The 13,372-nt window shown below is 25.0% G+C and overlaps 1 protein-coding gene across 1 annotated transcript in view; it reads right to left on the reverse strand.

The window, feature by feature from the left end:
* Positions 1 to 13,372, reverse strand: part of LOC100205272 (puromycin-sensitive aminopeptidase) — an 89,084-nt gene that overhangs the window by 18,647 nt on the left and 57,065 nt on the right. Inside the window, exons 9-11 of the mRNA XM_065799902.1 lie at positions 12,043 to 12,193; positions 10,979 to 11,135; positions 10,790 to 10,842 (exon numbers count right to left, since the gene is read on the reverse strand). Of these exons, the coding sequence (XP_065655974.1) occupies positions 10,790 to 10,842; positions 10,979 to 11,135; positions 12,043 to 12,193 (361 nt within the window). The remainder of the gene's footprint in view (positions 1 to 10,789; positions 10,843 to 10,978; positions 11,136 to 12,042; positions 12,194 to 13,372) is intronic.

The following is a 13,372-nucleotide window of genomic DNA, read 5'->3' on the forward strand; positions in this document are numbered from 1 at the left end:
AATAAAATATTTCAGATATTTTAAAATATGAATAAAATATTTTAGATATTTTAAGCTTGTCTATTGCTATAAATTATTTTTGTGTGTTATATTTATTTTTATTAAATGATTATTATTCTTATTAAGATTCTGTTTAAAATTATTTTGTATTATTTAACACTACCGTAAGTCGCTGAGAGTGGCTTTTGATTTTTTCAAAATTTGATCTCAAGCCGCTGGTAGCAGCTTTCACAATTTATCTTGTTTTGTCCATAGATTTTCACTCTACACAAATAATTTGTTTGTTCTTAAAGTTTAATTAATTCTCTACATAATCAAGAACAAATAAGAGCCAAATTGTGTTATTATAAAATGTTATCACTTTACAAAGTTAAAAAATCTTGAGTAATCCTTGATTAAAAAAAACTTCTTTAAATATAGTTCTAAAATAAAGCAGCATTAACACTGTAACATTTAACTTTTAATTACTATTTATAAAAACAATGGTTTTAAGCACTTTGCATTTCTTATTGTTCAACAATGCAAGTTAACAACTTATTTAATTAAAAAGTTCATTTGTTTAGTTTTCTATTGATATATAGTTTTTTATGCTTTTAAAAAGAATTACTATTCAAATTAGTTGTCAATGTTATGCTACCTAAACTTTATTCAAAAAAATGTGCAGCCGCAGCATAAAGATTTTTGTTAAAACGACTGGTAGGGAAAGAGTTAACCTTATGAAAGTTTTAACTAACAGCATTTATTTGCTAAACTTTTCATCGGGTACAAGTATTTTCGAAATTCTTATTTAATCACGCTATAACATATTTAATGAAATTTATTCTGTAAAACATATATTGCTTATTTTATTTTTAAAATTGAACAATAATTGATCAAGATTGCAAAAAAGAGTAGCATTATTGAGTAAATTTTAAAATTGAAATCATTTAATAAAAAACTTTTTATTGTCAAATTTGGTAGTTTTTTGATTTGTATTTTTAAGAGATTTTAAAGTAAAATACTTGCCAAATACAACATAAATTGGGAAATATTAAATATAATGTGTTTTTTAATATGCGCTGCAACTCATTGACAATTTTAATTGCCATCTGTCTTGAATTATTGCCATAAAACATTAATTATTGCTTTAATTGATAAAAAGCTGTCTGTAAATTTTTTAAGTGTAAAATCTATAAATATTTTCTAATTAAAAATTTAAGAATTCAGCTAATGTCTCTAATAAATGATGTCATTTACCAAAATTCTTTATTAATTAAAAAATGAAGAATTAGTAAAATGACATTTTGATAGGAGAACAAAAACGTCATAGTGATAAACGGCTTAGATAAACTAGAAAAAAAGCTCAAATTGTTTACATAAAAAGATTCAGAATATATAATAAGGTGATCAACTTTTTTGAATATCTTTTTTTGAATATTTATCTTTTTTGAATATTTTTTATATTTAAGAGAATATTTATTATACTTGTTATATTTTAACATAAAAATCTTAATTTTATTTGGTTCTCACGCTCTATAAAAAAACATTCTTTTGTTTAGCTTCCTATAAAATTTATAGGAAAGTTATACGATTGATAACAAACACTTATTTTAAAAACCAAATAAAACAAAAACAAATACTATTGATTCAAAAGATAAAAAATTTGACAATGATGTCATTTACTAAAACTCTTGGGAATTAAGCGCGCTTGAATAAATTATAAAGTCTGTAGATTGCGGCATATATTTTGAAGACTTTGAGAGACTGGCTAACATGGAGATGGTGAGCTTTGAGTAAAACAACAAAGTTTATTCTATTCGAAGGTATACCTTTATTATTTTGTTTTACTTAAAAAAATTCTGCCCAAACAATTTTTATCTTTTTTTTTAAATTATGAACACGACCTTGTTCTTGTTTAGAAGTTCAAGAGTTAAGAGGGGGGTTGTAATCACAATAAAGTAGTCTCCTCAAGTGTAGTGTATATATATATATATATATATATATATATATATATATATATATATATATATATATATATATATATATATATATATATATATATATATATATATATATATATATATATATATATATATATATATATATATATATATATATATGAAGACCTCAGTGGAAAAACCGGCGTTGTCACATTTAAAAAGTATTGAGAAAGTATTTATTGATCATTAATAAAAGTCTTTATTTAAAGCAAATGAAACTAAGCAATTTAAAAAAATTTATATTATAATTATTTTATTTAAAATTTATTCAAAAACAAAACATTTTGTAATTTTTTATACAAAAATTTTTTTTTCTTTGCTTTAAATAAAGACATTTATTAATGATCAACAAATACTTTCTCAATACTTTTTAAATGTGACAACGCCGGTTTTTCCACTGAGGTCTTCATATATATTTATATATATATATATATATATATATATATATATATATATATATATATATATATATATATATATATATATATATATATATATATATATATATATATATATACACTACACTTGAGGAGACTACTTTATTGTGATTACAACCCCCCTCTTAACTCTTGAACTTCTAAACAAGAACAAGGTCGTGTTCATAATTTAAAAAAAAAGATAAAAATTGTTTGGGCAGAATTTTTTTAAGTAAAACAAAATAATAAAGGTATACCTTCGAATAGAATAAACTTTGTTGTTTTACTCAAAGCTCATATATATATATATATATATATATATATATATATATATATATATATATATATATATATATATATATATATATATATATATATATATATATATATATATATATGTATATATATATATAGATATATAGTTGTATCTTTGCTAATTTTAATTCGAACTTCATTCAATTCCCCTTTCAACCTTTCCTTTGTAACTATAGAAAATCTCTATCTTCCTCAATAGTTTTTAACTCATTTACATTTGTATGCACTATAACAAAAAGTGTATCCAGTTTTTTCTTTTCATGTATTCTCTTTTTCTAAGGAGTACTTTGATTTATTTCATTTGCTTTTCTTTAGCAATTTCCATTTAATATACAGTTTATTTAACTTCTTAACGACATTGCATTTCAGGAAGGTTGGTATTCCTGTTTTCTTCCACACCTCTAATACATCATTAACAGAAGAAGTTAATGCTTATCTGTCAATTTATTTGCAGACATTTTTATAATGCATCAATAAATAGATTACTTCTCTTATTTATGATAGACAAGTTGGATTCAATTTATTTATTTGCTGACCTATCAGCTAAATATCTGTTGTACTTTTTGTATCCATTTTTAATCAGAAGTATTAAGCAGCATGTAACAGCAGAAAAATTCAAACTCATAAAACATGATTTTATTCAAAATTTTAAAATGGTTCTTATTTTTAATGTAAGGGCCTAAGGGATTGATCTTAATTGGATCTTGTCATCCCAATGGCTCAGACTAAGCAATATATAACAAACAATATGGGTTAGTTTACAAACATGTTGGCCTATTAGTAATTGTGCAAAAACATACTCATAAAAACATGATTTTACTCAAATTTTTATGATATTTAAATTTTTAATTGGCCGGCGCAACCCCCTAAATATTATTACTTTGACTTAAAATTTCTCACAGTTTTTATAACAACTTAAAACAAATGTAATATATATATGCTAATTTCGCAATAGATTCGATATATGGTTTCCAAAAAATATTGAAAGTTAGAGTTAATTCTAGAAGACGAAGATAGACGACTCATCGAGTACATTATTGTTCATAAATATAGAAAGATCTAGATTGTTGCGATAACGATTAGCAGAAAAAAGTTGATCTTATTATTAAGTTTATCTAAACTAAAGGTCACTTCTGCTACAGCATGGGCCACTGAAAGCCCCATGCTGTAGCAGAAGTGAGATCCTTTTTAAGCTCAAATGCCCTCTCCAAGCAATCAGAGAGTGTTGGCTTCTTATCATAACAAGAATAAATGGTAGTATCATCAACGAACAATGCCACCTTAGATGTGAGACTATCTGGAAGATCGTTAATGCAAATTAAAAAAAGTATAGGGCCAAAGATTTAAACTTGAGGAGCCCTCAAGTTTAAATCTAAAGTTAGAGGAAATGAAGAAGAGTGCTATCCATCGAAGACAACTTTTATAGTATGATTGGAAAGGAAAGACTCAATAATCTTAGATGTTACCTGATGCACCATAAGAAAAGAGCTTAAGGAGAAGACCAGCATGCAAAAGTTTATCAAAGGATTTAGAAATGTCGAGAGCATTAGCCTTAGCTTCTTTGCATCTATCTAATGCACAATAAAAATCCATAAGTTATTACTGTTAACAAATCAGTGTTATTACTGTTAACAAATCTTCACACTGTCAAAATAAGATGAATTCTCATTTTCCAAAATAAATAAAGTACATTTAATGATTTCAAATTTAAATATTTTTTATTGCAATTTTTGAAAAGTTTTTTTTGGATGTAAGAAAAATGACCAGGTAGATGTACTTTTATATGACAAAAGTGATCACCAAATACAAACATATAATTATATGACAACAGTCGTTACCTAATGCAAAAATATAATACAAATTTTTAAAGAGATAAATTAATACATAATAAGCAAAAATAAGAAAAAAAAGCCATATAATAATTCAATTCTAATTTTTTTTTTATAAAAATGTAAATTTGAACTATTCAAAACAAACTAATTAATATTTTTATTTATACAAAAGAAAATTTGTTTTTTTAAATTTTAAACTCAAAGTTACATTACATCATTACTGATGTAATGCAACTTTAAGCAGCATTACATCAGTAACAAAACTAAAAATGCTGCTATTGATTGGCTTTAAATAACAATAATTTACGTTACCACAGAATTAAAAAATTTTTTTTTTTTAGTAGAGAAGTAATAAAAATTCTGAGCAAAACAAAGCTCTTTACGTAATTTATTCAATAACTCATAGGGAGAAATTTAAAAATTTACTCAATGATGAGAAACTAAAAAATAAGAAAAATAGGGAATAAAAATAAGAAAAATAGGGAATAAAAATAGAGATAAGAAATTAAATGACTCCATATAGGTGTTATTCTTGTCCTATAATGTATCAATTGACTTCAAGGTAAACGAATAAAAAGATTAAAAAATGCTCTATCAGGATCTCACCCTATACCATTTAAAGAGGTTTATGGGATGTTTTACTTTTTACTAATAAACCACATATTTACTAGAGTACCATCAATCACCACATAATATTTGTGTGTTGTTACATGATATAGCTTTCACATTATTCGCTTAATGTGTCATAAACTTGAAATATTGTATGGTTGCACTAAGCATTCAAATTTTGGAATATAAAATTGAGATTTTAAGTAATCAAGTAATCAAGTAAAGTAATCAAGTTAAGTAATCAAGTAAAACAAAATTGGTTAAAACATATAACTGAACATCTATTTAAAAGAAAAATCTACATACTATAAAACTGTAAGAGAGATTAAGAAAATATAACTGTATTTTTCTGTTATGTTGTTTAGTGTAATTAATCTGGTCAATGTTTTTCATGGCTTTTGATCTTTAAGTCTTTTTTTGAAATTAAGCAAGCAGATAAAGGAGCAACCTCTTTATTAGGTACAGGATCAGTCATTCAGTAGATTTGGAAATAAAACAAACAGATAAAGGAGCAAAACAAATGTCAACAAGTTTTGATTTCAAAATTAAAGTTATAACAATCATTAATTAAATTTTTTTGATTAAGGTTTTCATTTCCAATTAAAAAAAAAAAAACTATTTGAAGTTATAATTTAGAGCATTTTCATTATGGAACCCACAGGCTACGCCCTTAGTTACTGTTTATTTAGTTAAACACACAGGCTACACCCTATAGTTTACTGGATTACTTGCCAATATTATTAATAAATATTATTGGAAACTAATATGAAACTTGAGTAACATTTTTTAAGCAAATATGTCTTTCTAAGTTAGAGTGTTAAGTCAGTAACAAATTCAAAAATTATTTATATACTGTATAATATATATATATATATTACTAATATAAAATACTATAAAATACTTATATATTTTTATACTGTATGTATATTGTATATTTGACCAAATACAAGACAAAAACTTTAATAAACTTGTTTATTTAAGCAAATGCTCAAAAATGAAAAATGCTGTTGTATTTTTTTTACTAAATTTTTTTTTGTTTTATGTATTTCCTCAGCCAAAGCGCTAAATGAATGATATCAGAGCTGTACATGTTTGCATGGCTAAAACTTGCTTGAAAATTGAATAGGTTACAAAAAAAACATTATTGAAGTTTTTAAAATGATTGGTTTTAAAATAATAAATACAAACAAGCCTACTTGCTATCAACTTCATGGTTCACCTAGAAAACCTTCAATTTAGAAAAAAATCTGTACCAACCTTTTAAAAATTCAAATGAAAAGCTATGTTACATCCACATTGATTCCAAATACCCTTTTCAAATACTTAAACAAATCCTAATATCCATTAGAGATAGATTGTCATAATTTTTTTCAAGTGAAAACACATATCTATTTGCAGAATACAAAGACATACTAAGAAATGGTTTCACCGATTTTAATTTAAATTACAAACCAAAAAAGAAGTCAAATCTAAAAGAAAAAAAAATACATTATATGATTCAATCCCTCGCCTACAGCAAAAGCATTTCTACCAAACACATTTACTTCCTAAACTTAATTGACAAACATTTTCCAATGTTGCACCCCCTAAATAAGTTATTTAATCGAAATACAATTAAAGCAAGTTATAGTTGCACCCAAAATATTGACAAAATAATATAAAGCCACAACAAAAAAATCACATCTGAAAATTCAGATGAACACCCACCACACAATCACATAAACAAACAAAACTGCTCAATGAAAGGAAGATGCAGAACCTTAATTGTTATTTAAAATGTGTCACCCCTTAGCACTCCAGAAAAAGTATATATTGACCTGTCAGAAGAAAATGGAAGAAACAATAGGCTAACCACTAACAGTTGTTGAAAAATAAAAAACTGAAAAATTCAATCACCCTTTCCAAATAAGGAATAAAAATAAAGGAAAACCTAAAAAATAACCACTAACTTAAAATAACACCCAACTTTAAACAACACCTAACTTAATCCGGTCAATAATTAAAAAAGTTCCTGCATCAGTACACATTTTTATGCATAATAAGAATAAAATATTTTTTAACAAAAAACATGTATTTGATAACATAAACACAATGATTGCTAGCGCATTAAATTTTTAATAGTAAACATTATGTAGTTATTTTTTACTTAATCTTGTCAAACAAACATAATATATATTATAATATTGGCATAATATTGGCACAAAATATCTAACAAAATATCACAAAATGTCTACCCAAAAGTTCTGTTTGTTTTTGGAAAAAAATAAATTTCAATTTTTTCTCACTGCCAACTAAATTTATTAAATTATTTAATTACTCTTATATACTCTATATGTTTCATCTTTTGATATAAAAGTAAAAAATTCAAAATTTCTACATTTTTGAATTTTTGCCTGTCATAAATATTTGTTAAGATAAAAACAAGTGATAGTCGGAAGGTGCTAGGCCAGATAGGCAGGTCCATTTTTAGGGGTTGGAAAAACTACAACTTTGCTACCTTATTTTCCCACTCAACATAGTTATACAAGACTGGAAAAAAATTGGTAAAAAATTTTAAATTCCCTGACCTCCCTTTGGGTTTGAATATTTTATATTTATGACATTTTAAGGAAAATACTTTTTAAAAAGTTTGCATCATCAGATTTATGCGGAGTTATAGCCACAGCGCGCAATAATAAATTTAATGAAAATGTATTGCATTTAAAACTTTTAAAATTTAAAATGGCAATATCAACATGTTTAAATACTGAAATATTATTATAAAGACAAACACATGAAATTGATTGCAGAGCTTTGCCTACAAAAGGCAAAAAGGCATTATTAAACTTCAATAAAAATAATAATAAAAAAAAAAACACCAAAATTATTTCTTGCCACCTAGATATAAATCACAAGCTGCTATGTAATGATAAAAAATTTGGGTGTCAGCCCAAATGTGCTGTTTCTGCTGTAAGAAAACCATGGCTTCAATATATATCAAATTATAACATATTGACATAAAATTTAGTTAAATGACAAATAAAAATTTTAGGGAAAATGTTTCCAATTTAATATATAATCACAATAAACTGGTATCATATTGAAAAAAACAAAAACACAAAAACTGCATAAAAAAAAAATTTTCAGCCTTAGAAAAGGAACTGTTTGACTTAGGTCGCCCAAAACTTTATGAAATGAAAAAAGATAGAATTCAATCAAAAGATGCAAAGGAATATGATATTTTGTTTTATGAAGACGAAAAAACTACAAGAACTTGTAGTTTAAGATAATTGATGAAATAGACAAAAAATATCAAAAAGTTTATTCCAATATTTTTATCAGAAAAAATTTTGATGAAGAATTTCAATATAATAACTATAAAGACAATGAAAGAAAAAAAATAAAGTGAATCGGTGACAGTGGATATTCATGAACTTATTAAAAAACATAAACTAAAGTGACGGTGAGAGTGGATGTTCATGAACTCATTAAAAAACATAAAATAAAGTGACGGTGAGAGTGGATATTCATGAACTTATTAAAAAACATAAACTAAAGTGACGGTGAGAGTGGATGTTCATGAACTCATTAAAAAACATAAAATAAAGTGACGGTGAGAGTGGATATTCATGAACTTATTAAAAAACATAAAATAAAGTGACGGTGAGAGTGGATGTTCATGAACTCATTAAAAAAACTTCAACATTTTTAGCCGTTTTAAAATTTCTGTTTGAATACAAACAGGTTTATTAGCATTATTTTTAAGATGTGGAAATATCAACCTTAATAAAGTAAAACTTCAAAGACAAAAGTAGAAAAAATATGAAAAGATTAATATGTAAGTGAATCAGAAATAATTAGGGAAAAAATGAGAAAAATGTAAATATATTAATATAAAAGAAAAGAGAAAAATGTAAATATATTAGTATAAATTTGCACATTAATACAAAAAAAGTTTTGGCTATAAATGAAGATATTTCTGAAGTAAATGAACGTCTAGCTATTTTTGTTACAAGTCCAGACAGACATTTAAATACAAATGGAAAGCAACATGATGAGCTGCTAGGCATAACTGAATGTCAACCAGGGAAAGGATATGATAAAGCATTGGCATGTTTTAATGTTATAAAAAAGTTTGAAATTGAAAGTTTTATAATTGGATTTGTTCTGACATAATAACATGTAACACTGGTTGTAATAATGGTTGCATAAGTCTTTTAGAAGAACTTTTAGATCAACTAAGACTTCTTTGAAGAAAACATTCTTAAGAACAACACATTTTACATGCAATAAATGCAATCACTAGAACAGAAAGTATAAGTCCATCAAAATCTATTTATACAAGATTCAAAGCTGCTTAGCCAATACATTATGAAAATGTCTAAAAAATATGGATCAGTTATCAAAGTTTCCTAGGTGCGAAGTCAGTGGATTACAAGAATGACTAAAAAGAGGTTATCTTTTTGCAAAAAAGCTTTGGAACTTCATACTTTTCAAACTTCAAGCTTTTTAAATACAAATTTTATTAAGTGTTTTAATGAGTATTTAAGAATACTTGGATAAATATACAATTTAAAACATAGTTAAAGCGTTTTTAGACTGCCATCTTTAAATTATCTAGTTGCTGACAATACTTCTCCAAATTGAGATTTTCATTTGGTTTTAAAAGCTTATTATGTATAAATTGTACTCAACCATATACAGATTGTCTCACCATATACAGAACATTCTCTTATTCAGAGTCAAATTTGGTTTAGAGGTGGAAAGGGTAGGTCTTCAGCGTTCACAATATGTCCATATCCTTAAAATGTTGTCATGGGTAAACCATTTTTCATCCCCAGTTATCATTTGGTTCAAAAAGCGTTTTTTTGTTCTGAGCACGCAGAGACGTGCATATGACAACTTGACCATCTAAACTCTTCTGACTTAATTTGTGTGGCGCCCATCTTGAATATATCCACACCAATCCTATCTTCCAGATATAGTCAGATATGGTTTGCTGACCTGACTTAAACCTTTCTGTTATCTCTGATGTTATCAGAAAAGGATCTTGCTTAAACATGGCCTTAACAACATTATCATAAAAATATGTAGCAATACAACAAATCAAAATACATTTTTTTTTGCCATATTAAAAGTTATTAAATATCATTAAATCAAAATAGCTGCTGCAGATAGCCATTTTAGTATATCATCACACACACATACGCACACACACAAATAAAAACATCATTTTGATTTTAATATTCTAAGTAATTCACATATGTGTTAAGAACAGCATAGTTAACCTCTACAAAGAAAACTATTAAAATAATGTTAAAATATAAAAATATGTTTAAAAGATAACATTGAATAATATTAATTAATATAATGGTGACGTAAGTTAAGTTTACTAAAAAATGGTGACCAAACTTACAAATACCAAACCATGATGAGAATAATAACACAAAAACTACATCACATTACCATCCTCATCCTGATTAAGACCTCAACCCATCTTCTAATTAATATAAATATGCTACTTAATGAAACATTGATGTTTAATAGGATGATGTTTTTCAAGTTTTTAAGCAATATGACAAACTCATACTTAATATGACACAAAACTTTTAAAAAAATTTAGTAAAAAATTTATACAAAAAAATATTAAAATTCTCACCTCGCTGTGCAGCCAAGTAAAACTAATTTGGTACTCTGTGATTGAACTTCATCCTAAACATCATAAAATTTCTTATGTGAATTTATTCAAATTCACATAAGAAAATAAAAAAGTTAAAGAAACATTTCTTTAACCTATTTATTTTATGTCAACTTTTTTTATAGAACAAAACAAATAAGATGACCTTACAGAAAGACCAAATTCCAATACTTTTGAAATTAAATTAGGATTTGTTGAATTCCCAATAGATCTAAGAATTCTATCTCTTTCCTCAACATGTTCAGTGTTTTGATACAGAGTTATCATTTGTTGAAAAGAGTTTTCATCTGCTACACTCATAACTGTACTAAATTTTAATAAAAACAGTAAATAAGTAAAAATAGTAATGCTTAGTAAAAATAATAACTGAAGCTTCATATATTAAAAACAAAAATTAATTATCGTTTCTCTTTTTATAGAGAAACGATAATTAATTTTTTTCCTTAAATTGGAAACATTTTTGTGTACTGTGTGATTTTACAATACAATTAATTTAAGTGTTTCAAAGTATTATATATATATTTATATTTACAATATATTTACAATTCAATATAGTTTATAAAATTAGTTTTTAAACTTTTTTTAAAAATTTTTATAAAAAGCTGTAATGATAAGACTATACTTGAATATTCTTCTTACAATTGAATTATGGTGGAAAGACTTGAATTAGATTGAAAAAAAAATTTAAATCTTTAATTTATTAACCTCTCAAATATTGTAATTCCAACTAATTTTTGTCACACATATTGTCTTAATAATATATTGTAAAGAACTATTCTAAAATAATAATGAAATAAGTAAATTTTTTTGTTTGGTTTTTATCAGTCACACCTGACAAACTAAAGTATTTCTAGAACAAACTGTCCGAAATGAAAAGATTAGTTATTTCAGGAATATTCCATATAATGATAATATAATCATCATTATATAGAATATTCTATGCAACAATAATATAACCATTATTATATAGACAAATTATTGTTGCACATATTGTCTTAATAATAAACCACAAAAAATTATTTTAAAATAATTATGAAATAAATAAAATATTTTTTTGTTTAGTTTTTATCAGTCATTGTCTGACAAACTAAACTATTTCTGCTACAAATTCTCTGAAATAAACAAAAGTTTGTTATTTCAAGCTCTGGCTACATGATAATGCAAGTTATTGTGAAATTTTGTGAGACAATGATATATCATTAGAAAAAAAAAACCTGTAAACAGCAACACGCAAATCAGCTGGAATATTCTGAATACCATTAACATGAGAAGCAAACATTTCCATAGATTTTTTTATTACTCCAGGATCACCAACTTCTCCTAACTTTTTTAATACAAGACATCGAAGCATACTGAGTGAATAATCTGAAACAAATAAAACTGCTAATTTTTCAAAAAAATCTACTAAAAACATGACTAATATTAATATAAATATGACTGATATTAATATAAATAATCATTATGATAACTATTATATAGAATATTCTATACAATGGTAATAAATAATCATTATGATAACTATTATATAGAATATTCTATACAATGGTAATAAATAATCATTATGATAACTATTATATAGAATATTCTATACAATGGTAATATAAATTTGATAATCTGCAGTTAGTTAAGTACAACACGGTCTTTAACCTTAGGATTTTAAGCGTTGATAATATAAAAAATAAAAAAACATCTTAATGATGATAATATTATCTTTGATTAGATTATTAATTTATACAATGATTATACCATCATTATATAGAATATTCTATATAATGATAATAGAAACATAACTATATAGCATAATCTTTATAATGATAACATACAATATACAATAATCATTATTATATAAAATAATGATTATGCTATCATTGTATAAATTAATAATCTAATCAAAAATAATATTATCATCATTAGGATGTTTTATATATTATTTATATAATCAATGCTTAAAATCCTAAGGTTAAACACAGTGCTAAACTTAACTAACTGCAGATTCGCAAATTTATTGTCACTATAAGAGTTAATTTAGAGATGTAAATTAACTCTTATAGTGATATTAACCTCTTTTTATTACTGTCATTTGGTCTTCATCACTGCTGAATCAGCTCTTTCTTTTTTATTACTGTCAGCAAAATCAACAGCTCTATATTTTTATAACAACCAATAAAATTAACTGCTCTTTCTATATGAAGAACCATAACAATTATTACACAAACTACTTTTAACATATATATATGTGTATATATATATATATATATATATATGCTTTTTTAATGTTATTTGCCTCTCCAAAGTCAAAAGGGCCACCACAGTCAAGGAAGCTAATTTTTGTGGTTACAAGCCTCTCTTAACTCTTTAACTCTGAGACAAGAACCTTGGCAAACTAGACCACTGCATGGAAAAATAAGCTGATTATCCATGTTATTAGAAACATGTTATATGATAATTGTGAGTATTATTATCGCCTATAATTAATACTTAATTTAACGCTGCTGGTGCCGCTGTTACCCATTCATGCCCCTCTAACACGGATTTTTACCATAC

Source organism: Hydra vulgaris, chromosome 06, assembly GCF_038396675.1.
Source record: "Hydra vulgaris chromosome 06, alternate assembly HydraT2T_AEP".
In the NCBI taxonomy this organism is placed as follows: Eukaryota; Metazoa; Cnidaria; class Hydrozoa; order Anthoathecata; family Hydridae; genus Hydra; species Hydra vulgaris.